The sequence below is a fragment of the Emiliania huxleyi genome (genome assembly GCF_000372725.1).
Source record: "Emiliania huxleyi CCMP1516 unplaced genomic scaffold EMIHUscaffold_45, whole genome shotgun sequence".
Lineage (NCBI taxonomy): Eukaryota > Haptophyta > Isochrysidales > Noelaerhabdaceae > Emiliania > Emiliania huxleyi.
Genome location: NW_005198611.1, coordinates 411,689 through 436,271, shown reverse-complemented (window position 1 = coordinate 436,271; position 24,583 = coordinate 411,689). Strand labels below are relative to the sequence as shown.

The window sequence follows — 24,583 nt, the reverse complement described above, 5'->3', positions numbered from 1 at the left end:
GAGTTTCGGCAAGGCAGCCTCCCAGAGCGTGCAAACCTGCCACTCGGAGCACGGCACATGCTTACCGAGGCGAAGGACGTAGCAACTGGTCGTGGCGTGACGGAACTGCAGCACGTGTGAGTTGTTCCGATGCCATTGCGCGCTCGCGGTTTCCATGTCAAGCATGTCTTCGAAGATGATGCCGTCTGAAGGCAACTGCATGACGAGCTGCTCGTGAGGACGTTCAGCGTGATTATCCCATAGCATGAAGCCCGAGCGTCGGCCAACAGTCATCAGGACGTGAACTTCTTCGAACGCCCCCGCCTCTATGTCCGGCGTTGACAGCATCCTCGGCATGCCCCGCCGCATCACAAATGCACGGCATAACCAACGATTTCCGCTCAGCCCTAGGCTCAGCAGGGTCTCCGACTCGTGAGGGCGCTCGATGTGCAAACAGTGCGCCCACGCATTCTCGCTCCCACGTGACGCGTTGCACCAGAACTTGCATGTCAATTCGAGATGAAGCACGTCTCTGAATGTGCACGTCCCTGAAACGAGGATGTGCACCAACAGCTCTGGTGGGAGCAGAGACAGATGGTCGGAGGAGCGGGTCTGAAGGCGCTCCAGCAGTGCCGCAAGCCGCTCGCAGATGGCTGGATCGATGTTGTTTTGGTCTCGTTCCGCCACGCTTACAAAGTGCTCGAGGTCATTGACGCACTCCAGGAGAGAACCGTGAGCGTTGTGCATGGTCCACTTCAAAGAAGAGACGCAGGCCGACCCGGGTATCTTGCTCGGCGTGCGCGATTGGCGAATCGCAAATGTCGACAAATCCGGAACCGAGGTCTGCATTTTGCGGGAGCCGCTGTTCAAGGCCGCGAGGCAGTACAGCAGCGATATCACGCATATGAAGCTGAGCAGCGTCGTCGGGTTCTCACCAATCCCGATGGGTTCCACTCCATACTCGGTGCACCTCGGGCCTTGCCTCGAGAAGCTGCCGCAGTTCAAAGCTCTTGGCATCTCCAAGCCGTCAGATGTTTCGGACTACTGCGACCGGCCGATGGAGGAGAAGATCAGCACCGTCAAGTTGTTTGCCGAGAGTGAGATCAACGCATCCGCCGAGAAAATTCCAGAGTCCTCGCGCAACAAGTTCCAGACGGCGGCGCACGCGTATTTGAACTTTCGCGCGGACAAGCTGACCGAGCTTTGCAACGAAGGGTCGTACGATGCTTCCTTGGCAGAGCGCATTTTCAGCTTCGGAGACGGCAGCGACGGCGACACCGGCACGACTTATCCGGATTGGATGAAGTCGCCCGAGATTCAAGCGCTGGCGAGCCCGTCCAAACTCGTGGGTCTTACACAGACGTCGTTGGTGGGTCGAGGACGGGGCGAGGGGGTGCAAGCCACTTTGCGCTTTGACTCGATTATCCTAGATCGGACGACGCCAGCCGCTAGCCCGGCTGCAGCAGCCACCGGCGCCAGCTCCTCCGCTGCCGCAGGCTCCGGCGCCGGCGAATCGGACGCCCACGATTCGGGTCTAGAAGACGGTTCAAGCGAGGACGAGCAGCCCCTGGTGAAGCGGAGACGGACGCCAGTGGAGCGCTTCCCCGCGGGGGCTGCTGAGGGAAAGAAGCCGGCCGGACGGGACAGCAAGAAGCCAGCAGCCGCGTCAAAGCCTAAGGGCAAGAAGGGCAAGGTGGGGGACAAGGCGGTGCAGCCTCAGATCAACCTGCGGACCGGCAAGCCATACGTGCGGGGGGGCCCCTACACCAAGAAGTCGGACACGATCCACGGGCTCAAGGCTGGGGCCAGGAACTCGAACCCGAAGGAGAAGACGACGGCGCAGGCCGCCAACGTGACAGTGGAGGAGCTTGCTACGGAGAGGGCCGATGCAATGCTGGTCGAAATGCAAAAGGAAAAACTCGAGAAGCAGCTGGCGGACGCCAAGGCGGCGCTCACAAAGCTCAAGAGCGAACAGGAGGAGGCCGAGAGGGAGTACCAGTCCAGGATGTTGCAGGCCGCGAAGGAGACCGCCGAGCAGCTCCGGGCCGAGTTCCAGCGCGGACTCGAGATGGGCGCAAGGCTCGAGATGACTGCTGCCTTCCCCGCCCCACACTAGGTGAAGGAGGCGAGGCGGCACTAGATGGCGATGGGCGGTGAGGACAGGAACTGGACAGAAAGAGAAGCGGCGAGGACTTGCCCGCCGAGCAGAACAACACCGCGCCCCTCCCTCGCTCGCCCCACCGCTCTCCGCGCGCCGCGAATGGCGCAGCAGCGCTATTCGCGGCGACGACTCGGCGCTTGTCCGGCGCCGTGACCTTGGTATGTGTGTGTGAGAGATGTCTAACATGTTTTTATGACATCTGGGGTCGCACGGGGTCGATTGTTGCTCACGCGGCTCCCCGAACGGCCGTTCCGTCCCGCCGACCCCCGAACGGCGAACCGCGCGTTTCAGCAGCGGCGCCAGTTCGACCGTGCCACGCCACTGTCGGACCGTGGCGACTTCGGCGCGGCTTTTTGGGCTCAGGCCGGTCAGAATACACCACTAGTAGGTGCTAGGTACCCTCACAGCCCCTCGCTAGGCTCAGGGGGCGCCGCGAGGCGGCCGAGACGCAATTCGCAGCATATAGTCAGACGGAATCTGCCGAGCTTCCAGGCGGGCCTGCGACGGCAAGTTTGCCGACTGCGCCAAGTACGTGCCGCTACCCGCGACCGCCTCCGACGCTACCGGCCCGTCTCAGCCCGCCTCGCCACCTTCGAGCCGGCCTGTTCGCTCCAAGACGAGCCCGGGCGGCTCGCAGCACCGCGGAGCTCCGGTTTCCCTCGCCGCCGAGCCGGCTTACGCGCCCGTGGAGGAGATGCGCGACAGGACCGACCAACGCTACGACCTCAAGCGGCGGCGGACGTCGGAAGAGGCGGTGGGAGAGCAGCGGCCTCCGCGGACTGGGCGGCCGATGCGGTCATCGAGGCGGATGGCAGGACGAGGAGCGGGAAGCTCGGCTTCGAGCAGGCGGACGGCCGCCTGATGGAGCTGCTCGTCCTCGCCTCCGCCTCCGCGTCGCCGGACGCGCCGCTGTCGCTGCAGCTGGAGAGGTGGCTGGCAGTCTGGGCCAAGCCGCCGTTGCGTGTGCGCTAGGAGCGGCACTGAAGCCGTACTGACACACAGTTCTCCTGCGTTTGCTCGCGCAGGTGGTGGCGAAGTTGCTGCAGCGGCCGGAGCTACTCACCCCTCCTCACCCCGGCCAGGACGACAAGACGGCCGACGGCGAGATACGTGGTTCGTCACACGGCGCGCGGCCGGGAGGCGAAGAACCCACACTCGAGAAGTACGAAGAACGTGCGGCCCGTTGGCCGTTGACGCTCGGTGCCAGTCGAGTGGGTCAAAACTTGCACGAGCTCAACGGCGAGTTTGCCATCTTCAAGGCTTTGCCGAGCGAGCAAGACCGCGTCGCCGCGACGCGCCTGCCTCCCCGTGCCAGAGCTCAAGTGGGAGAAGGAGGAGGGTGGCAGCCTCTCTTCCACCTCGCGTGCGGGCAGGTTTGAGGACGTCTGCAAGTAGATAGCATAGGCTCAGGCGCGCACATTACGTAGCGGGTACACCGCGCGCGCGTGATGGTATGTGTGCCCTGTGTCTCTTGTTTGTCTGGTCTGTGCCTGTCTGAGTGAGGTGGTCTCTCAGTGGCCTTTACCTAGAACAAGAAACCTACACAAACTAGGCGGATTGCATCACGTGGATCGATATAAGATTCATTATTTGGACGCATCCCAGAAGTGACGCGAAGGCCCACACGAATGCAGGCCAGAGTCTTACCTCTCCTGCAAGAACGCAGCGGTCTTGGAGCTTCCCCGTCACGTTCCTGCCGCATCTTATCCGTGGCGACGCGCTGTGCCATCGAGCCGTACTCGGCCGCGACGCGCGTCGAGGCACGCTGGACCGACCAAGCAGCGACGCCAAAGCGTCGACCGATAGAGCGCCACGCCCAGCAGTATGGGCGTCGACCGCTCTCTCGAGCGGCCGCGTGGTGGTGCGTGGCGCGGACGTCACGGGCGGCAAGCGTGGAGCCGCTGGAAGAGCCGGTGCGAGCCGTGGACGGCAGACGCTCCCCACGTCGCCGAGAGAGGCTGCGGGAGAGGGTTCAGGAGGCCACCGGAGGCGCCGGGAGGCTCGGGAGCCGCTAAAAAGTGGCCCGGGCACCTCGCGCCAACCGTCTGGTGGGGCCAGGTGGGCTCAGGAATTAATCCAGGATTTTAAGGTGATCCACTACACCTGACCGAGAATTGGCTGGGCACTGTCAGAGTGCGGGAGGAGCACCCATAGCCAGCGGGCGTGTGCAAGGCATTCTGCGGGCTGATGGAAGGGGGTGGGCGGAGCGTGGAGCCGAGCGCCTGCCCGCCAACCTGTCATGCCCAGCCGATCCAACCGTACGCTGGGCTGTCCCGCACCTGTCCCTCGTCAGGGCACCTCAACCTCCGCCCGCACCTGAGCAGGGAGGTGCGTGTGTGCGACTGTGTACGCGTTGCGAGTGGAGAGTGCGAGAGGAGGCGCGCGTGGGAGGGCTCGCGCACCGAGTAGAGGAATGGCGGCATATACACGTGGGCGGCCGCGGTCGGCCACGGCCGCAGCCCTGAGAAACCCTTGTCAAAAAGGCAGCAGGCGGCGGGCGCCTCGTCGCCTCCCACCCGAGCCGGCCTGATCGTGTCCTCCCTGCGGCCGGGAGCCGGCGGGCGGCTCGCGGCGTCGCCAGCCGCGGCGCCGGCCGGCCGCACTCCTTGGCCTGCTGAGTCCAGCCGCGAAAGAGGCGGCTCGGCAACCGAGCCTGGCGCCGGCGGCGCAGTGAGCGGAGAGGGCTCTCGGCGTTGCTTGCGTCGAGGTGGCGGCCCAGTCACGGCTCCAAAGTCTGGGTCCGCCCCCTCGGCGGCCGTGGCGGCCCGGAGACGGCTGCCCATGGCCGCTGTGGGCGCTGGCGGGACGAGGAGTCTCACTCGGAGTGCGGGCAGCGATTGAACTTGCGGGCAGCCTCGCTGTCCGTGAACAAACGCCTCTTCACGGACGGTTTGATTGTGGAAACACCCAATCTCCCCACCCCTTATTCTCCGGTCGCAGCAAGTTTAGCTGGCCGTCCCTAGGCGCCCCCGCGTGTGCTCGAACAGACAGGGGCTGCGGCGCCTGCTCCTCAATAGCGAGCCGTGGGCGAGGCCCACTGCCTGCACGCCGCATGGCCGCATGCTCCCAGCCCGGCGAGCTCACCACGTCGTGGGCGCCAGCCCCGCGCAGAGGGATTCGAGTTGCAATACTGGTCTCTGGAACTATGCGAGGCTGCGACCGGAACTCGGTGAGGGCCATGCTTCAACACGTGGTTGCTCCCAGCGGTCCTCACGGAGTCGGCATCTACCTCTCGACGTACGCAGTCTCGGACTGTGGCACAGTGAGCCATCTAGAGCGGGCCGCCCCGACCCTGACGCATGTCGAGGAGAAGAATTTACCTCACCACGCGACAAATGGTGACGAGCTGCGCCGGCACTCCTCGTGCAGCGTCAACGCGACATGGCGACGCGGAGGGGCGGCACTCAGGGCGCTGCAGATCGGACCATTCCGCGAGGAGGAGGTGAAGCTGCCGCCGCATCGATTCGAAGGCACACGAGGCAAGCAAAAGCTTCTCGGACACGGCCTGCTAGAGCGGCTCGGCTCACAGTACCGCCTCCGGCGGCGAGTAGCGGCGCTGACGGCGGCCGACGCGCCGGAGGTTGCGTTGCTGGTGCGCCCCGACATGCAACCCTGCTCCACGTGGCAGTTTGTGGAGGCGGCTCCAGGGCAGTGGGGCCTGCGAGTACGCGGCTGCTTGAACGCGTCATTGGACTACATCAGGCTGAACACCACCACCATTGTGCTGCCGCGCTCCCGCAAGCACCCAGGGTTTATCGATGACACGATCGCGGCGGGGACGCTTGGCGCGATGCACCGGCTAGTCGCGTTCCATGCCGCGCTGCAACGTGGCATCTACTCAAACATGAGCATGGCCGAGCTGAGCGCGGCACTCGGGGACCGGCCAGGCGTTGAGCACGGCATCTTTGCAGAGGGCCTGCTCGAGATGCACCTGAGGCGCGCAGGCCTCCATGTGCGGACCACGGGCTTCGACAAGAAGCAGGCCGGACGGTGGGAGATGGGCGAATGTGTGGATCCGCTTGAAGCAGCCCGGCGTAGAAGGCGAGGTGCGGCGCAATCGACCAAAGTTCCCGCTTCACACGTCGCCGCGCCAGGGCCGTCGCTGAGTCCACTGCCCTCACCCCGGCGGCGCATTACGCCGCGCCCTCGCGGTCGGGCGAGTAAGCAGTAAGTCCGGCTCTTAAATATGGACACTACGAGTGTGAATGCCACTCTCCAGGTCCAGCCCAGCGCCTTTGCCGGACTGCCACGTAACTGGCACGCATGCTCTCTTGCTACGGTGGCGCGTGCCAACGCACGACGCAGGTCGCAGCCTGCGCCTCACAAACTAGAAAACACTGCCACTGGCGGAGCGGCGAACCGGCGTTCTTTAAATGCTTTTTATCTCACACTGGGGCGACGTACACGGCTCTCTCTCTCTCTCTCTCTCTCTCTCTCTGTGTGTGTGTGTGTGTGTGTGTGTGTGTGTGTGTGTGTGTGTGTACACAAGAGAGGGCTCACTCATACAATCTTCGTGGATCGCGGTTGCGCTCCAAACGCCCGCGCCACCTTGGCGGCGCGGAGCTGTGCCAACTGTGCCGACCGACGCCGGCAAAAAACGGCTGCGACGGCTGCGACACCCAACGCCGCCGCCAGCCAAGCGCCGCCCCACCTCGCCGGCTGGTCCGGCCCAGAGCGCGGCAAACGCGTCGCGAGCTCTGAATCGGCCGCTCCCTCGCCGCCCGCCGCCGCCGCCGCCGGTCGGTCCGCGGCTTGCTGCCCGGGCGGCGAGCGCGCTGCGCCCCGCGGCGACAGCGGCGGCGTAACCTCCTCCTCCTCCTCCGGCTCGGGCGGCGGCGCGGCGAGCGGTGCGTCCGTCTCGTGCTCCGTCGGCGGCGGAAGCCCCTTGGAGAGAGTCGGGTCGCCAGGGAGGAGGTGGCTGGCGATCGGCGGCTGTGCGGTGGCAGCACCGCGCGAGAGCAGCTTGGCAGCCATCCAGCGGTCCCACGCGGCCAGCGCGTCGGGGTAGAGGGCCACGTCGAACTTGCGCGCAAACATAGAGGAGGAGCGGAACGCCTTTTTCGCGAGCGACGCGTTCAGCACCATCGGGCCGCCATGGAACTGCGGCCCGACCGTCGCCCAATACTTGTTTGCGTCGCCGTGCATCTGCGGCCACTCGATGAAGCGCAAGTGCGACGGGATGACGGTGCGGCGCATCGGCGAGTTGATCGCAACCTAACTCACTCACTCGGACCCGTCAACGGATTCGTCAGGGCGATGGTGGCGGCGCTGCGCCAAGGGTCGCTGCCGTCTGCAGCAGCGCCTCGTCGGGCAGCAGCGTGTTCTCCATCGCCGCCTAATTAATAACGAATTAACTATTCATTAACTACTCATTATTAGCAGCGTGTTCTCCATCGCCGCCGTCGCGCGGCGTGCGGTGCGGTGCTCTGCGAGGTGCCGCACGAGGGAGAAGTGGAGCGAGGCCCACTGCGAGCCTAGTGAGTATTGACAGCTCCTGGCTCTAGAGAGCAGCTGTGAACACCAACAGGCTGCTCGCCGTGCACGACGGGCGGCGTGTCACGGTTGGCGCACCTGCAGCGTGCACTGAAATTGAGTGCAAAGCACGAGACACCATATACACTACGAATGCAGCGGAGTACAGCGAGTACAGCGGAATGCAGCTGAGTACGCGTCGGCTCGAGAGTGCTAACTTGAATGCGCGGATCCGGACTCCCCATCTAGGCTCGAGATATGGGGAGATATGGGGAGATATGGGGAGATGTGGATCCGGACTCCCCATCTAGGCTCGAGATATGGGGAGATATGGGGAGATATGGGGAGATGTGGATCCGGACTCCCCATCTAGGCTCGAGATGTGGGGAGATATGGGGAGATATGGGGAGATATGGGGAGATATGGGGAGATGTGGATCCAGACTCCCCATCTAGGTTGGTGGCGCACTGCAGCGGCAGCGCGGCGTACAGGATGGGTGGCGTGCGCGACCAGCAGCACTTGCTCTTTCCGATCACCTGCTTGGCCTCCGGCAGCTTGCCGTCGGGACGAGTCACCAGGAAGGCGGCGCCTGGGCGCAGCTGCCGGTGTGAAGAGGCGCTGTCACAGTTTGCCGTCACGAGCCGCCAGCGGCGCCTTCGTCGCACTCGACCCAGCAGTAGCCGCGGAATCCGGCGTGCATCTTGTACCTCCGCGGGTCGCGCTTGCTCTCGACGACGCTGAGGATGGAGCGGCCGGGGAAGGCGCCGAAGAAGCTTGCAATCTCCCCATGCGTGCGGACGGTCAGGTCCGCGTCGCCGAGGTTGATCAGGTACTCGAACCTGCGAGCGGCCGCGGGGAGGGCGTGAGGCCGCCGCCCTCCCGCGTGCGCGTCTGCGGCGCGGCCGGCGGTGGCGTGCTTGCAGCTCGCATGGCCGCTCCGATGATTGTGTGACCGGTCGTGCCTCGCTCCCTCGTGTGCACGCTCTGCGGCGCTGCTTGCAGCGCGGCGGTTGCAGGTGGCAGGGTCGCTGCGAGTCTGCTGGCGATGCGGCGGCTGAAGCGGCGGCGGCGGCTGTTGTGTGCACGTGCTGCTGGGTGCGGGTTGCTGCCGTGGCATCTACGGCCGTTAGACCGCAGCAGGCGGCGCAGCAGCGAGTGGATCGCGTCGAGCAGGACGAGCATCATGGACCAGCCCGCCCACACGACGTGGCGCCGCCGGCGGACAAAGTAGACGTCGGGGCGCGACGAGACGGCCGCGCGCAGCGCCTCCGCCGCGCCAGCCTCCATCTTGGCGTCGATGTGCACCAGAAAAAGGTTCGACTCTCTCGAGCCGCGCGAGGCCGCCTCGAGCGCGCCCGGCACCTGCAGCGCGTGCACGTTGCGGTTGATGGTCTCGTGGGCGTACGGCCGGCTCGCGAGCAGCAGGTACACGTAGCGGACCGCCGGACCGGACCGCACGGCGTCCGCGAGCGGCAGTGGCGAGAGCGGGTCGATGAAGAACTCAGGCAGCTGCGACTGCCGCCGCAGCCGCCGCTGGGCGGCGCTGTTGCACAGCCTGGAGAGGGAGGCGTTTGGGTCGAGCGGGTGGCCGGTGTAGTCGTGGACCTGGAAGGGAGAGCCATCCATCCGACAGCGTTTGGTTGTCCTTCCGCGCCGCTCCGTCGCAAGAGCAAAAAGAATTATGTCCGTTTTCATTTATAATTTTCCGCCGCGCCGCTCGCGCCGCCTCGCCTCCGCCTCCTCCACCGCCGTTGCCTTTTCCCCGCCTCCTCCTCGTCCTCCCCACGCTCCTCGTGTCTCGCTGCGATCACATCGCTGCTCCGTCGCGGCCGTCGAAGAAGAAGCTTGGAGGAACTTAATAAAAAAAATGCGTGCGGTTTCCTCCAACCGCCGCCTCGGGGGCCGGGCGAGAGCGGTGTCGTGCGCGCGCTGCCGGTGAGCTTGCCCCGACATCTTAATACATGTACGCCGCCCCGACCGAGGCGTCGTGGTCGAGGTCCGCCAAGCTGACCGAGTTCCAGCGCGTCAAGGAGGCCGTGCGTCGGCTCGAGCACACCGCGCGCGAACAGCTGGCGCTCGAGCGAGAGAGCCAGAACGTCTTTGACTTCCTCAAGGCAGAGATCACGCGGATCAAGCGGTCGATCGGCGCGCTGTCGAGCGTGGTCGACGAGGAGCTGGTCTCTCTACGCGGCGAGTGCGCCGCGCTGCGCGACGAGGTGGCGCGTGCAGTCGACCTCGCAAAGTCGCAGACCGACAGGTGGGCCTCTCACGCACTGCAGCTCCACCTCTCCTGCCCGCCGCCGACACGCCCTGGCACCGCGCCGGCTCACCTCCACCCGCCGCCCGCTCCCTCGCAGCGCCGTCGAGCTCATCGCCGAGGCGCGCAAGCGGGACACCGAGTGGATGCAGACCTCCTTCTCGCAGGTCAAAGACTCGGTGGCCAGGCTCGAGGCGGAGTCCAAGGAGACGCGCAAGCAGCTGCTCGAGCTCGCCGCATCGCACGCCTCCGCCGCCGCGCGCCGCGAGGCGGACGCCGCGAGCAGCAGCAGCGCGCAGCAGCAGGCGATCGACGCGCTGCAGGAGCGGTTTGCAGAGCGAAGCGGGGCAGTCGAGGCGTCCTGCAAGGCGCTCGCCGCCGAGAATGGCACGCGGCGGGACGAGTCCGTCCACCTCGCGCGACTGGCGACCGAGGCCAACACGCAGATCGAGAGGCTGACGCACGGGCTGCGCACCGTCCACTCCTCGGTCGAGGCGCTGCAGGCCAAGGGCCAGGCGGAGCGCGCGGCGGCGCAGGAGGAGCAGCAGAAGCGGGAGCAGGCGGCGGGCGAGCGGCTCGCAGAGGCGCAGGAGGGGTCGGCGCGCGAGCTGGCGCGACACCGCGACGCCATCTCCCTGCTGGTGGAGACGGTCGACTCGCTCACACGCGAGTCCAAGGCGGGCGACGAGGCGCTCGGCGGCAAGCTGGCCGAGGCAGCGGAGGAGGCGGACTCTCGCGGCGCGGCGCACGAGCGCGCGCTGCGGCAGCAGGAGGCGGCGGTAGGCAGCCTGTCGACAGACGTCGACGCGGTCAGCGACGCGGTGCGGAGGCTAGAGGCGAGGCTGGGCTCGCAGCAGGAGCAGCTGCAGGCGGTGGGTGGGAAGGGGGCGGGGACGGCCGAGCAGCTGCTCGCGCTGCAGGAGCAGCAGGCCGACCTCAAGGCCCAGCTCTCGCAGGCGCAGGCCGCGCTGCGCACGATCAAGGCGTCGGCCAAGGACGCCGCCGAGAGCCTCGTGAGCCACAAGACGCAGTCGCAGCGCGCGCTCGACGACCTCGTCAAGCGGTCTGAGGGCTTCTCCAAGGCAGCCGCCGTCTTTGCCGACGCGCTCAAGGTGCCTAACCCGCTCGGCGGCGCGCTGCCGATGCCGCGCCGCGTGTCGCACGGCTTCGGCAGCCCCTCCAACGGCACGCAGCATCACTTTTCGGAGCTGTCGTGACTGGGCGCCGCGTGCCTTGCCCGGGAGAGTGATCGCGCCTCCCGTTGCCTGCTCTCTCGTGCACAGACCCCGTGTATGTCTCCCCGCCGCCATGTGTTTTGCATGCGCACCTCCGCCTCTTGCTGTATTGACTTTTCCTACCGCGCTACCCGCCATCATACGGACCCTGAGTCTCCTGAGTCCACAGTCCTGTCCTGGCGCTCCTGCCGTGGTCCCAGAGGCTCCAGGTGTGTGCGAGCATATACTGTCGTCTGACAGTCTGTTCAACAGAGTATAGTCAGTAGAAGGGTCTGACCTGGGGGCCGATGTGTCCAAGTGCTGGTCGCGTGTGGTTTAACCTCACCCCGCGCGCAGATGTCGCGGATGTTGCGATCCGATGGCTCCACGCTCGCAGCTCAGCGCGCCGTCGACGCCTTCTCAATCACAGCCCATTCCGACGATGCCAATGTCAGCGTGGCCACCTTCTTGAAGATGACGTACGGATCGTCGCCAGCGCTGTAGTAGGTGAGTGCGGCGCAGTCATCCTCCGCGGAGCACAGCTCGCCGGCCACGTTGAGGAAGGCGCTCTCGGAGGGACAGTCGTCGCCGCAGTAGGACTGGTAGTAGTAGTTGCTGTACGTGCTCGTGCTCGCCCCCGACTTGGTGAAGTACAAGGCCAGGCCGTTCCCGTTGACCTTGTACGACTGGTGCGTGGTGTAGCTTGCCATGTAGTCGATGAGCGAGCATGCAGAGCTCAGCGTCCAGCCCGAGGCGCTCACCCACGACCCGTCGAAAGCGCACGTCGCTGCATCGGTGTCACCGTTGGTTGTGTAGTCGCCGTCTTGGTCGTACCCGCTGAGGCAGGTGACGGCGCATTCCGTCCTGAGGAGGTGGCCTGTGCACGCGCTCGTGTCGACCCCGCCGCCCACCGCATCGCTGAAGATGTCGCAGTACATCAGCGACGACTGATCAAACTGGTACCACACGATCGAGGTGTACGTCTCCGAAGTGGTCGCATCGCTTTTGAACATCACGAACGGCGTCGCAGCGCCGCTGAAGTAGACAAAGCCGACGCACCCCGAGACTTGCGTCCAGCACATCTCGCCGGCGACGTCGAGGAGGCCAGCCTCATCGCAGTCGCCGCAATGTGTCTGCAAGTACTTGTTCTGCGACGTGTACTCGGTGCCGTCAGCGGCGGTGAAGTCGACCGCGATCGTGGAGCCCGAGACGGTCGCGCCCGCCGTCACGCTGTACGAGTGGCTGTGGTCAAAGTGCAGGCACGTGAGCGCCCAACCGGACGCACTCGTCCAAACGCCACCAACGCACTCGACGGCGTCGGTGTCCTGCACGCCATAGTCGCCGTCATCGTCCCACCCTGTTGCGCACTTGACGGCGCACTCGGTCCCCTCGACCGTGGCGGTGCAGTCGGAGGCGTCAATCTTCGAGCCAAAGTACTCTGGAGCGTACTCGCTCAGCGCGCCGCAGTCGTAGAAGGTGGTGATCTCGCTCGATCCCGACGTCGCGGAGAGGGACATCGGAACGCTGCAGCAGCCGTCGTTCGTCGCCACCGCCACGAGGTGCGACTCCAGCAGCGCCTGAAGGGTCGAGAGCGAGTCGGTATCAGAGTCCGCCAGATTGGTCGTCTCGCCCTCATCCACGGTGAGGTTGTACAGTTGGAACTCGGTGTGCCAGTGATCGTATTCGCTGTAGATGCCCGACGTAGCGATCCAGTTGGCGTTCGTAGAGTCCTGGAAGATGAGCTTGATGTCGTGTCGGATGACGGCGATGTCATGCGCAACCTCCGCAATGATCTCGGTCCTGTCTAGTGAGGTGGTGCTCCCGTCCGCAATCGCCTTCCAAGAGACGCCGTTCGTGTCATACGTGCCGCTTAGGCCGATGAAGTCGAAGATGGTCGGAACGATGTCGATGGTTGAGACGAGCTCGTTCACTGTGGTACCGGCGGCGATCCCGCCATCTGGATAGCGCACGTGGAGGAGCGTGCGCACGCCCCACTCGTAGACCGTCGCCTTGGCGTGGCCGTTGTCACTAAACACCATGATCATTGTGGCGTCGAGCGCAGCCCTCTCGTCCAGAAAGTCGTACATGGCGCCAAGGGACTCGTCGACCCAGTTAATGCCCGAGCACAACGAGCGATCGCTCGTGCCGCTGCAGGACCCCGATGAGGAGCTCCAGATTGTGTTGCGGGTCGCCATGGTGCAGGTGGAGCACAGGGACGAGAAGTCGGCGGTAGCGGTCATGGAGCCGTCGCAGGCCTGAGCCCAGTCGTCGGTGATCGTGCCCGCTGGAGTAGCCGCGCAGAAGTACGGACCGTCGTTCCAGGTCGTGAGCGAGTTTGCGGCGTCGGAGCCGTGCGGCACCGTAGGGTTGACGTAGGCGAAGAAAGGTTGCGATGCGTCCAAAGCGTCCGCCATGAATGTGATGGCTTCGAACGTGAGCCACTCCATGTTGTGCGAGAAGGAGTCGCTGCAGGTCGTGCCACAGTTGTTGAGGTTTGCGATGAAGATGGCTTCGGCGACATCGAATCCCGCCTGCTGCACCACTTGCTGCGCGATGGCATAGTCGCACTCATACTCAGTGCTGCTGTACTCGCAGCCCATCGCATTCAGGTCAGCTTCCGCGGCAATGTGCCACTTCCCAAAAGCGCCTGTCCGAAAGCCGACACTACCCAGCCCAGCTGCCAAGTTGTGCGAGCTGTCTGCGCCCGTGAGCTTACTGTAGGGGACGGTGACTCGCGTGTGCGTGTCCGCGTAGTTGCTGGCGGTCTTGCCGATGGCATGCTCGCCGCGGCTGGCGTATCTACCCGTCAGGAGTGCGACGCGCGACGGCGCGCACAGGCCGCTCGCCGAGTACGCGCGGGTGAAGGTCGCTCCCTCCAAGCCGATCCTGTCGATTTGATACGTTGCCTCGTAGGAGGTGGTGGGCAAGTCGAAGCCAGGGTCAGCTGGAGAGTGCCAGTGGTCTGAGTAGGCTTGGTACATATCGTCCGGCTGAAAGAGGAGCACGTTGGGGAAAGACGTCGAGTAGATCGGTGCGACTGTGCCCGACGCGTTGTTGATCGAATTTGCTCCCGCGATGTATGTGTCTACGACGCCTGAACGGAGGCCGCCCTCGTCGCTTGGTGTGGAGCTGTCGAGATCGACGCTGGTGCGGGTGTATGCGGCGACAGACGCCGACGTGTCACAGACGGGGAGCCAACTGGCGACGCCTCCTTCCCAGTTGTTTTGATTGGCCCCCGAGGGCTTGCAGCCGAGCGAGCAGAGGGGCGTAAACGGAAAGAAGGAGCTCTCAACGGGGTCGCTCGTGGGCAGGGGGCTCGCGCGAAGGCTAGCCTGGTCAGTGGTGTTTCCGCTCATGTAGTAGCGGTATTTGAAGACGTCGATGCTCTCGTCATCAGAGTAGTAGCCACTGAGGTGCGCACATAGGTCGGGTGAGAGAACGCCGAGGTAAGAGGAAACGAGTAAAGGGCAGGGGAGGGCGCACTTGCACGCGTCCAGGCAGTACACTTCATGAGCGCCCGTCTGGCCACATTTGATCATCTGCACCCCATCTGGGCCAAAGGGACCGTACACGGGAAAGCCATCGTACATCCAACCCACCTGGGGGCTGTGCTGCCCGATGTACTGGCCCAGCTGCGCCAACAAACACGTCGGCGGGATGTGGTAGTGGTACTGGAATCCGGCTGACGATCCGCTCGAGTGGCCTCCACACCGATCGAACGTCTCACCCTCCGCAGTGACGGCGTTCGAAGTCTCGCTCATCACATCATCCTCGTCAATGTCCCCGTCCCCATCATAGTCGTACGAGCCTGCCCAAGCCGTGTATATCGCCACCCCGTTCAGGGTGAGCCCCACGTCTCCTCCCTGCTCTGACAAGTCGGTGGCTGCGGCGAGGGCGTCCTCGTACGAGGCACCGTTGAAGAAGGGGTAAGCAGGGATGCTGACCTGTTCACAGAAGGGCGGTGTGAAGAGACGCGCTCGGGGAGGGCGGGGTTTAGGTGAGAGTCCGTGGGCCGAGTAGCTCTGCCCGCCAGCGCAGTTGAGGTTGACCGGGTACCACTCATGGTTGGGGCACCCTCCGGCCACAATGTTTCGCCGAACCGCCTTCGCACCTGCTGAGTTGGTGTGATGGACGCTGCCACCAAAGCTCTCTTCGTACCAGGCGTCGCTTCCGTCGTAGGCGCAGGCAGCCTCAACGTTTGCGGTGCACAAGCACGTCTCGGGGTCGTCGTCATCCAAACATCCCACAGCTTGGGGCGGGGGCGGCGGGGGCGAGGGCGGAGGAGGAGGCGAGGGCGGCGGCGGAGGCATTGGCGGTGAGGGCAGCGAGGGCGGTGGTAGTGGCGGCGTTGAGGGCGGCGAGGGCGGGCTCGGCGGTGGCGGACTCGGCGGTGAGTAGCATTCGTCGCAGCCCGCACAGTTGTTCACCCAGCTGCACTTTGCATCCCAGTCGTTCGAGTTGTTTTCGCACCAACTCTGGCAGGGTGGTGGTGGAGGGGGTGACGGCGGCGCATCGCACGAGTCATCGAGCCGCCGCCGGCGCGCTGCGTCATAGCCGGCAGCCTCGAGGGCGGCATACGCTTCTTCCAGCTTGCTCTCGGCTTCGAGGGCGTCGTTGACGGTCAGCGACGAGCAGCGGACAACCGCAGCGCACAGCTCGACCTCGTTGCCGTCGGCCAGGAGGAGGGAGACCTCGCCGTTCCACACGCGCAGCTCGGTGGCAAACCCAGATTGGATGCTGAAGGCGGTGGCGGTGTGGTTGTGCCACTGGACGCCGTCGATCAAGAGCCCCGCCGTCACGCGGCCTCTCCTCGGGTCCTGGTACGTTGCGGTGATGCCTCGCACGCCTTCGAGCTGAGTCCAGTCGAGCACGGGCGCGGCGAGAAGGGGGACAGCGGTCTCGGCCGGGGACACTTGCATCACTTTGCCAGACAAGCTAACGAAGGTGGATCCTTCAGCCTTGGTGTCCTTGTACACGTGAACTACCAGCGTTGTGAGGCCAGTGACACCGCCGAGGAGCAAGAACAGTGTCAGCGTGGCCAAAGTTAGCGCCTGCGATGTGAACGTACTGTAACGAGACTGAGAATATGGCGGGTGGGGGAGGGTAGGCATCACTGTCACCGCTGCTGCGCACTGCAGGGAGGCGCTTTGAAAGCCAAGGGGCAGGGCTGGGGCGCAGCGACAAGGGGCAGGGCTGGGGTGCAGCCACCGCTTTGAGGTATGACGCGCGCTTTTGTGCCTCTGCCGCAGTGCGATTTGCTTCTGCCACCTCAGCAGCGTGAGCCAGGTGGCTCTCGAGGGCCATGTTGTGCATGTAGCAAAACTCGTCCTTGTCTAAGAAGCCTGAACTGTCGCTATCCATGAGGTCAAACAGGTTCTCTGCGCTGTACGTGTGAGAATCTTTGAGGATGGGCTTGAGCTTTCGCTGCGAAGCAAGATTGTACTGGTGGGCCTCTCCGTTGTCAAAATTGATGGTAACGCCGCTTTTCGGGTCGGCTGCGACGACTGTGCCAGGTCCATGGGCGTCGTGGTGGAACCGCTGCCCTGGCCGAAACTGACGGCTGCGCTGCTCAACGCGTTCGAGCATAGACGGCCGCTCGTTGAGCGAGATGGCAAACTCGACACTCTCGGCGCTCACGTTCTCGTCAGGATGGACGCGCTCTTCCGACATGCTGCAGGCGAGTGCGCCCAGCACCCGAGCTCCACGTTTGTCGGGTCACGTTCGACGGGGTGCAGCAGTCTCACGTTCGTCGGGGTGCAGCGAGCAGAAACGTTCGTTTCGCTTTGCTGAACCCGAATGCTGAGGGCGAGGGCCGAGGGGTACGGAGCCGGAGGAAGAGGAACCCAACTGTAGAAACAAATGAGAGCTCCCACTTCTCCAGAGTTTTTGCAGGTTTTCTTCCTCGCTCTCTCGGCGGGCACATCGCACGGTCACGCCAGTCTCTCCCCCCATGACGGCGAGCTTGGTCGAGCACCCGGTGGTCATGGTGACGTACTTTGGTGCCAATAACAAACGACGACAAAACTGTAATAGTTGTTTGGTATTGCTAAAAATCTCTCTCAAACGACGCGCCATTCCTTTGGTCGACTTTTGTTGGCGCGCGCACACTGGCGCGCACACCACACACGGGCGGCTTTGAAATCCCCTCTGACTTCTTTTTGTTGGACTCGAAGGTTGGGGACCCTGGCGAGTAGAGACCACGCCTCACTTTTTCACAGGGGGGGATCCGTCTGGAAAAAGGGGGTTTCCCTGCGCATGCCCGAGCCCTCGGCGAGGGCTTGTGCTGCGTGGACTCTACTGAGCTAGGGGACCTGTCCCAGCCTCGCGCTTCCGCCACCCAGGAACACACCAATGCAGCACTCGGAGGAGCCAATCGACGCGGTCGTGGCGGCGCTGCAGGCCGAGAAGCCCGTGATCAGCGACGCCGTCAAGACGCTCATTTCTCTCGTCGTGGCGTCGCACGCCACGGCGGCTGACAGGGCGGCGGCGCCAAAGGGAGCTGGAGACCTCGCCATGGTCACCTCGTGTGGCAGAGCCCTTCTCAAGGCCATCAACTCCCACGTGCTGCCTCCGCCGCAGCAGTGGGCGCTCGAGCACCCGCAGGCCGAGCAGGAGACCGCGCTGGAGCGCATAGAAACGATGACGACGTACCGTGCTTGCCACGCCCTCGCGGCTCGCTGCGCCAAAGCCGGTGCCAAGCCGACGCGCATGCTCGGGCGTGGCTTTCTGCGCGGCACCCGTTGCTTGGAGACCGTAAGCGACAGCTGCCGCGCGCAGCTGCTGGAGCAGCGCTTTCCGCCGCCCCTCGTCGACACTTTCCTCGACCGGTTCGGCCGCTCCCTCGACGCGGTGTGCAGACCCTCGCGGCGCCCGCTGCGTCTCGGCCACATCTCGGCCGCACCTCGGCGGACTCTCCCCGCAGGGCAGCGAGGAGGAGGAGGCGCTGGTGTGGGCGGCGGACCTGCCGCGCGCCATCGATGAGCGGCGGAGGGAGAGGCAGCGCGAGGCGAGAGAGGGGCGGGCGCGAGCAGGGCGAGCTCTGTCCCTGCCCATGACGTGTCGAGGACACGCCCCTTAGGTGGAGGAGCGGCGCGAGCGGATGGATGCCGGGGAGGGCGAGGCCGTGGCGCTCCGCGAGGCGCTCGCGGCCATGCGGACAGGCGACGGCGCGGCGGAGGAGAGTCGCATCGAGGATGTGACTGAGGAGGGCTAAGGGAGACCAGGCCGGCGAACTAGCCTTGGGGCTCGCTGCAGCCGTAGCGCTGGTCGCGGTGCGCTGAAATCGCCGGCGATTCGTGAGACACTCAGTGTCTATGCTGACGGAGACGATACGCAGAGACATCAGACATGACACGACTGACGACTCACGAGACAGAGAGTTCGGAGAGGGAGACACTGGCTGAGTGGGCCACAGGAGGGGATGAAGAAAATACATACATGTATAAATTTAACGCCGATACGTGTGCTCTCCCCACACTCTACTTACCACTCTCCACAGACCACACATACAACAAGACGAGGGGCCACAGTGCAACCCCGTCGTGCATGGAACTTTCTAGGGAACTTTGGAACATGCCCGAGGCGCCACGCTCCGCCCCGCGCCGTGCCCTCGCGCTGCCTCCCCCTCAGGCGCAGAGCCGCTTGAACTCGGCGCGCAGCGTGCGCACAAAGACCGAGAAGTCGTTGGTCTGGTTGAGGCTCTCGACCAGCTGCGGCAGCGCCGGCACCTTGACAGAAGGGGGGGGGGGGGGGGGGGCCTGGTAAAAAAAAGGGACGGCCCCCCGAAAAAAAGTGGAACCAAAAAGGGGCAGGGGGGGAGGCGGGTTGTGCTTCCCGCCCCCCCGGCTCCCACTGTTCAATGGGGAAACGGTCGCCCCCCCCCCCCAAAACCAAGAAGGAAAAGGCCCCCCAGGGAACCCCCCCCTATGGGCCCCCGGGGGCAGGCTCACCCCCCCTCCCCTTTGGGAAGGCCCGGAAAGGGCCCGAAGGGGAAAGGCCCCCCCCAATTTTGGCCAAGAAAAACCCCAACCCCTCTTTTTTTCTGAAAGGAAAGGAAGGGAAGGGAAAGGAAATCTCCCCAGGAGTCCCGGCAGTCGGCCCCTCTGCCGCTAACTGCCGCCTCTCTGCCGCCCCTCTGCCGCTAACTGCCGCCCCTCTGCCGCCTCTCTGCGGCCTCTCTGCCGCCCCTCTGCCGCCTCTCTGCTGCGTCTCGCCTCCGACGCGCTCGAAGTCGAGTGCGAGCAGCTGCTTGTACATGGCGCACCCCTTTTGCAGCTCGGCGAGCTTGGACTCCTTGCCTGCCTGCGGGGCACCGGCCAGCAATCCGCTGCAGGGGAGGGGAGAGAGAGAGGCCGGCGGAGGAAGCAGCGGCGGGGCAAGGGCGAGGGCCCATCTCCCGCCTCTCCGCCGTGTGCAGGGAGAGGCGGCCGCCTGCGACTGCTGCAGTGCCGCCTCTCGCTCCGCCATGAGCTGCCGCTGCCTACAGCGGAGAGGATCCGAGATGGAGATCTCGCCGAGATCTCGCCCGTGCGCAGCCGCCGCCCGGTCGACGCTCTTGCTCTCAATCTCGGCGAATCTCGGCGACTACTCTCGGCGGGTCTCTCGCTCTTCGCTGCCCCTCGAGGCTCTTGCTCAGCTTCGCGTGCTCCGCGGGCAGCAGCGCCTCCTGCGAGCTGAGCACCTGCCGCGGGAGGTAGAGTCGCAGAGGTGCAGCCGAGGCGCAGCCGAGGGGCAGCGGAGAGAGCGGCGCCTCGTCGGCGCAACCTCCCGCGATCTCCCGCAATCTCCCGCTGTCTCGAGGTGTGCACCTCCAGCTCCTGCCGCAGCTGCTCCGCCCTGCTCCGCTCCTCCTCCGAGCTCTGCCGCAGCGCGTCGCCGGCCGCCAGCGCCGCGCTGAGCTCCTCCTTCTTGCTGGCGAGGTTCTCTGCGCGCGGCGTGGGAGGAGGGTGGAGGAGGAGAGGAGAGGAGGGGAGGAGGAGGAGGGGAGGAGGAGGAGGGAGGGCGCACCCTTATCGCCCTCGAGCGTGCGTTGCGCGTCGAGCGTGAGGGAGTCGACGATGTGCTTCTGCTCGGTGGTCCAGCGCCGGAGCTGCGCCTAGCGCGGGCAGGCGGCGGCGGCGTCGCAAAGGCATATACGACGCCGAGGGCTGCGTGTCTAGTGGCGAGGGCGACGGGCGACGGCGAGGGCGCTGGCGTGGCGGCGCTGCTGCGCCGGTGAGAGGTCTAGAGCCGAGGAGGCCGCAGCAAACGGCGCGATTGCGAGTGGTGCGACGCCGGACGGAGACGCGGGGGGCGGTGTGGATTGGAGGCGGCGGAGGGCAGGCCTGGCACTCGATCATCTCGGCGCGCATCTCCTCGTCGACGCGGTTGACGACCTCCGCCTGGCGCGGAGGGAAGGCCGCGGCTCGGCGGCGGGCTGGGATAGCGAGCGGACCGCTGCGTGCGCGGACCGCTGTCTCGGCCATCGCACGAGTCCAGCCCGGCGACGGTTAGTCAGAGCGCGCTCGGAAAAAGAATAATTTCCGCCTTTTTACCCTGCGAGAGGGAACCCAGCGCACGCATTATCCGTGGAGGTACAAGTGTTCGAAGAGAGAGTGGACCTGAGAGCAACGATATGACTTGGCGGCAAATGATCGCGGGAGAGAGACGAGATCGACCGGTGTTCGTGTTGCGTGTGGTTGGCGGTGAAAACGGGGCGCGGGGGGGGCGGGCTCCGACGATTAGAAGCGGTGTGCGCAATGATGTGTGATCACCTCTCGCCGGCCTCGCTGCGTTCTTTCGTTTTCATCGCGTGTGGCGCGAAAGGCAAACACTCCCACCTCCCACCAGACCTCCAAGGTCTCGCGCCACACCGTGACTCCTCTGCAACCCCGCTCTCTCCCACTGCGGCTCTCTAGCTATGGCAACCGCTTCAGCCCCAGCACTGACCCGAAAAGCAAGGGGCATGCCACCGGCACCGTGAGGTTGCACGCTTCGGCGCCAGAGCGCGCGCAGCGCAAACAGCTTCCCCCCCACTCCCCCCCCCCCCCCCGACCTCTCCCCAGACCCTCGCGTACACATGGGCAGCCACCAGAGCCCTCAGAGGCGCAAGTCGCGGCCAAAGCCCTGCCCGACGCGCCGCTTCTCCTCCTTTGCCCACTGAAGCAGCTTCGCCTATGGGAGGGTCCGAGAAGCTTCAGGCAAGGCCCTCCTCTCCACCTTTGTCCACTGGATATCGTCTCGCCTGCTCCTCCCGCTTCCTCCTCTCGCTGCTGTACCGCAAATGGTCCGGCAAATTGCCCGCCGTCTGAGCCAGCGAGGAGAGGCCGTACACGCCCCCGGCCATCCCAGTTGCGGCCATGCCAAACAAGCTGCTCGCGGCGTTGACGGTCGCGCCGGCCACGGTGGAGACCGTGTCCGCTGCGCTGCGGATCATCTGGCCAGAACTCTGGTGGGCCTCGATGCGCTGCCGCAGCTTCTCCTCCTCCACCTCGCGGATCCGATCCTGCAGCAGCGCGTCCTCCTCCAACGCGCGCCGCTGCTTCTCGCGCGCATTCTCCTTCTTGCGCCGCCGCTTGTCGGCGAGCTTGCGCGCGCGCGCCGCGGCGGCCGACTCGCCCGACCCGCGCGCCTCCGACGCCTCCTCCTTCTCCGCCGCCTCCCCCTCGTCCTCGTCGTCCTCGTCGTCCTCGTCGTCCGCCCCTTGCTCTCCGGCGCCAAACGTGCGCACCTACCCTCGGCCGATCTCGGGTCATCTCGCAAGCCCTTGGGCGGTCTCAGCTGTGTGGCGCTAAGAGGTGCGCACGTAGCTGCGCGACGGACCGCCCCTCGCCCCGCGCTCCGCGCCCACGCGTCGAATGATGATCCTCTCGCGGCCCTGCTCGTACGCGTCCAGCGCGGGCGGAGGCGGCGGCGGCGCCTCGGGGGCGGCGGCTGCCGAGGCGGGCGCTCTGCGCTGAACCGCCTCCAGGGCCATGCGGTACTGGTTGTAGAGCCGCAGCGTGTCGCCCTCGAGCTGCTCGGGCGGGTACCTGCTTGCAAGAGAAGCGTGTGGGGGGCCTACAGCGGTCTCGGAGCTGTCTCGGAGCTGCGGTCTCGGAGCTGTCTAGGAGCGGCACCCCGCGGCGAACTCGGCGAAGGACTTGACGTGAGGACCGGCGTCGTCGCCCGTGTCCCACGCCTCCTCCGCACCGTCCGACTCGAGCGGCGCCGACGGCGGCGCGGGCGGCGCGGGCGGAGGGGCGGAGGAGCTGCCCGCCTCGCTGCCGCCGGCCGCGCCGCCGCCCTCCTCCTCGTCCTCGCCGCAGAGAGCCTCGACCAGCCTGTCGACCTGCTTGATGAGTCCGAGGCTCGGGATGTCTGGGAGGCCGACCAGCTCCATCGCCTAGAGGGTTCCTAGAAGGTTCCTAGAAGGTGCCTAGAAGGTGCCTAGAAGGAGGCCGACCAGCTCCATCGCCTCGTCGACTGTCGACTTGATGGCCATCTGCGGAGCGGGGGTGGGGAGGGGGTGCGACGAGGGTGTGATGAGGCGGTGGCGGCGAGTCTCGAGCGGCGGGTCTCGGCGGGTCTCGGCGGGTCTCGGCGGGTCTCGAAAACCTTTTTGGAGGGGTCGTCCTCCATGCCGAGCGCACTGCGGATGTACTTGACCTTGTCAGGCAGCTTGCTCGCCAGCAGCGCCTCGAGCTTGGACGGCTTCGCAAGAGCGGGCGGGGGCGGGGGCGTGGTCGACGTGGCGGGCGGCGACGAGGTCGGCGGCGACGCCGTTGGCGGCGGCGACGGCACGAGGGGGCGCGCCGGCGCCGGCGACGGCCCCTGGGACGCCTCTTCGGGCTCGCGCCGGAAGGCAGTGATTCCAATCTTGCCCGACTCGTCGGTGGCGTAGACGACCCCGTTCGGCCCGACGTGGCGCAGCTTTCCGTCGTGGTTGCGCTCCTGCACGCCGTGCTTCCTCGCCTGTGTACATGCATACGCTTCCTCGTCTACCTCCCCTTCTCGCGCTGAGCCGCGGTCCCGCCTCCCTCCTCCGCTCTCCCCCGCTCTCCCCCGCCCTCCCCCGCTCTCCCTCTCTCTCGCGCGCGCGCGCGGGCGGGCGGGCGGGCGGGCGGGCGGGTGGGCGGGCGGGTGGGAGGGAGGCAGGGAGGCAGGGCGGGAGCGCCTGCTGCAGCTCGCGCGTCCGGATGGCTCGCTGCAGCTGCCGCTCGCGCAAGTGGTTCACCTGCGTGCGGCTCCGAGGCGGCTCCGAGGCGGCTCCGAGGCGGGCGGGGAGTCCGCGCGGGGGGCGGGGGTGCACCTTCTGCACCGTGAGGTCGGATGTCTTGCGCGAGGAGCGGAAGAGGGCGGCCGTCTTCTCCTCCTCGAAGAGGGAGTTGTTGAGCAGGCCGAGCTGCCGGCAGAGCGGGTTGCAGATGTGCGACTTCATGAAGAGCATGATGCCGCTGGTGCCGTGGTCCGTCAGCCCAAACATGCACCGCTCGCCCGCCTGGGCGAGGAGGACGGGGTCGAATCACAGCAACAGCCACCGCAGTCACCACAGCCAGACTCGCCCGCCTGGGAGTGGATGACGGGGTCGTTGAGCTGGAACTCGTACCGCTCGCCGACGTAGCAGCCCTGGATGTCGCAGACGAGCAGCTTGGCCGCCCTCTCCTCGCCAGTCTCCTCATCCATGTATGCCCAGTCGATCCCGTCCCCCTCCATCGTCCAGTGAGAAAAGGCCTGGGGCACGTGCTCCGTCCGAACCTTGTCCGTCAGCTCCCACTCCTCAGCGGGGTACTCCGCCGAACCCGCCCACGACGCGTCGCCGCCGGGACGACGCGCGCCGCCGACGGCGCTCCAGCCGTCGGCGTCGGCGCCGGCAGGCGGAGGAGGCGGCGGTGGCGCCGGGCGGACCGACTTGACGACGGTGCCTGGAAGGTTCCGAGAAGGTTCCGAGAGGGTTCGGGGACTGCTCGGCGGTGGGGGCGGGCCGGGCTAGACGTGCCGTTGTTTGTGTTCCACTTTTGGAAGGTTGTCTCCAGCTTTCGCTCGGCGAAGAACTGGTGGGCGAGGGTGGGCAGAGTGAGAGCGGCGGCAGGGGTGAGAGAGGCGGCGGTGAGGAGGGAGGAGAGGGAGGGAGGAGAGGGAGGGGGGGGAGGGAGGGGGGGAGGCGGGAGGATGGCACGCCTGGCGGCGAGTGGGTTGGGTCGTGACGAGGAGGAATGCATCCAGGTACTTGACCTAAGTAATAGTTAATTAATCGTTAATCAATAGTTAATGACGAGGAGGGAAGGCATCCACGGTACTTGACCTTTGGGACGGAGAGGCTCTTCTCCTCGCAGAGCTCGTTGAACTTCTCGGCGAGCACCGCGGCGGTCCGCTGCGTCACGAGCGACTTGTCATTGACTATTAATTAACTATTAATTAGCGATTAATTAGGTCAAGTACCTGCGTCACGAGCGACTTGTCATGGAACTCGAGGTCGTTGTTGTCGGAGATCTTTGCGTGCTTGTCTTCCTTGACGACCCACTCCTCCGACGCCTCGGCCTA

At 65.6% G+C, this 24,583-nt stretch overlaps 7 protein-coding genes across 7 annotated transcripts; 3 read left to right on the top strand and 4 right to left on the bottom strand.

Annotated features, from left to right (window-relative positions):
- Positions 1-2,315: 2,315 nt before the first annotated feature.
- On the top strand, positions 2,316-3,535 carry EMIHUDRAFT_210712 (hypothetical protein; the record flags this gene model as incomplete). The annotated part of the gene is made up of 5 exons (XM_005768717.1): positions 2,316-2,326; positions 2,633-2,894; positions 2,987-3,103; positions 3,223-3,313; positions 3,456-3,535. 5 exons carry the CDS (start codon positions 2,316-2,318, stop codon positions 3,533-3,535), a joined length of 561 nt encoding a protein of 186 aa, XP_005768774.1.
- An 894-nt stretch (positions 3,536-4,429) lies between these two features.
- On the bottom strand, positions 4,430-4,923 carry EMIHUDRAFT_210711 (hypothetical protein; the record flags this gene model as incomplete). The annotated part of the gene is made up of 3 exons (XM_005768716.1): positions 4,430-4,456; positions 4,543-4,611; positions 4,789-4,923. 3 exons carry the CDS (start codon positions 4,921-4,923, stop codon positions 4,430-4,432), a joined length of 231 nt encoding a protein of 76 aa, XP_005768773.1.
- Positions 4,924-7,388: 2,465 nt separating this feature from the next.
- On the bottom strand, positions 7,389-9,238 carry EMIHUDRAFT_210708 (hypothetical protein; the record flags this gene model as incomplete). Its single annotated transcript, XM_005768715.1, has 4 exons — positions 7,389-7,475; positions 8,149-8,211; positions 8,283-8,451; positions 8,745-9,238. The coding sequence occupies 4 exons, from the start codon at positions 9,236-9,238 to the stop codon at positions 7,389-7,391; spliced, it is 813 nt and encodes a 270-aa protein (XP_005768772.1).
- Positions 9,239-9,573: 335 nt separating this feature from the next.
- EMIHUDRAFT_210707 (hypothetical protein) lies at positions 9,574-11,086 on the top strand (the record flags this gene model as incomplete). The annotated part of the gene is made up of 2 exons (XM_005768714.1): positions 9,574-9,869; positions 9,970-11,086. The coding sequence occupies 2 exons, from the start codon at positions 9,574-9,576 to the stop codon at positions 11,084-11,086; spliced, it is 1,413 nt and encodes a 470-aa protein (XP_005768771.1).
- A 395-nt stretch (positions 11,087-11,481) lies between these two features.
- On the bottom strand, positions 11,482-16,753 carry EMIHUDRAFT_210706 (hypothetical protein; the record flags this gene model as incomplete). The annotated part of the gene is made up of 5 exons (XM_005768713.1): positions 11,482-14,491; positions 14,567-15,027; positions 15,184-15,300; positions 15,511-16,134; positions 16,292-16,753. 5 exons carry the CDS (start codon positions 16,751-16,753, stop codon positions 11,482-11,484), a joined length of 4,674 nt encoding a protein of 1,557 aa, XP_005768770.1.
- A 643-nt stretch (positions 16,754-17,396) lies between these two features.
- EMIHUDRAFT_464328 (hypothetical protein) lies at positions 17,397-18,549 on the top strand. Its single transcript, XM_005768712.1, has 3 exons — positions 17,397-17,932; positions 18,006-18,089; positions 18,162-18,549. Exons 1-3 carry the CDS (start codon positions 17,435-17,437, stop codon positions 18,294-18,296), a joined length of 717 nt encoding a protein of 238 aa, XP_005768769.1. The 5' UTR covers positions 17,397-17,434; the 3' UTR covers positions 18,297-18,549.
- A 159-nt stretch (positions 18,550-18,708) lies between these two features.
- On the bottom strand, positions 18,709-20,547 carry EMIHUDRAFT_210704 (hypothetical protein; the record flags this gene model as incomplete). The annotated part of the gene is made up of 7 exons (XM_005768711.1): positions 18,709-18,792; positions 19,229-19,384; positions 19,671-19,763; positions 19,891-20,006; positions 20,090-20,177; positions 20,362-20,463; positions 20,533-20,547. 7 exons carry the CDS (start codon positions 20,545-20,547, stop codon positions 18,709-18,711), a joined length of 654 nt encoding a protein of 217 aa, XP_005768768.1.
- Between the last annotated feature and the right edge of the window lie 4,036 nt (positions 20,548-24,583).

Bases quoted from the DNA above. Each gene is read 5' to 3' on its own strand.
- EMIHUDRAFT_464328 (XM_005768712.1), top strand. From the start codon at position 17,435: ATGCAGCACTCGGAGGAGCCAATCGACGCGGTCGTGGCGGCGCTGCAG. The intron at 17,933-18,005 runs GTGTGCAGACCC...CTCTCCCCGCAG, and splicing joins TCGGCCGCTCCCTCGACGCG to GGCAGCGAGGAGGAGGAGGC. The intron at 18,090-18,161 runs GCGAGAGAGGGG...CACGCCCCTTAG, and splicing joins GGAGGGAGAGGCAGCGCGAG to GTGGAGGAGCGGCGCGAGCG.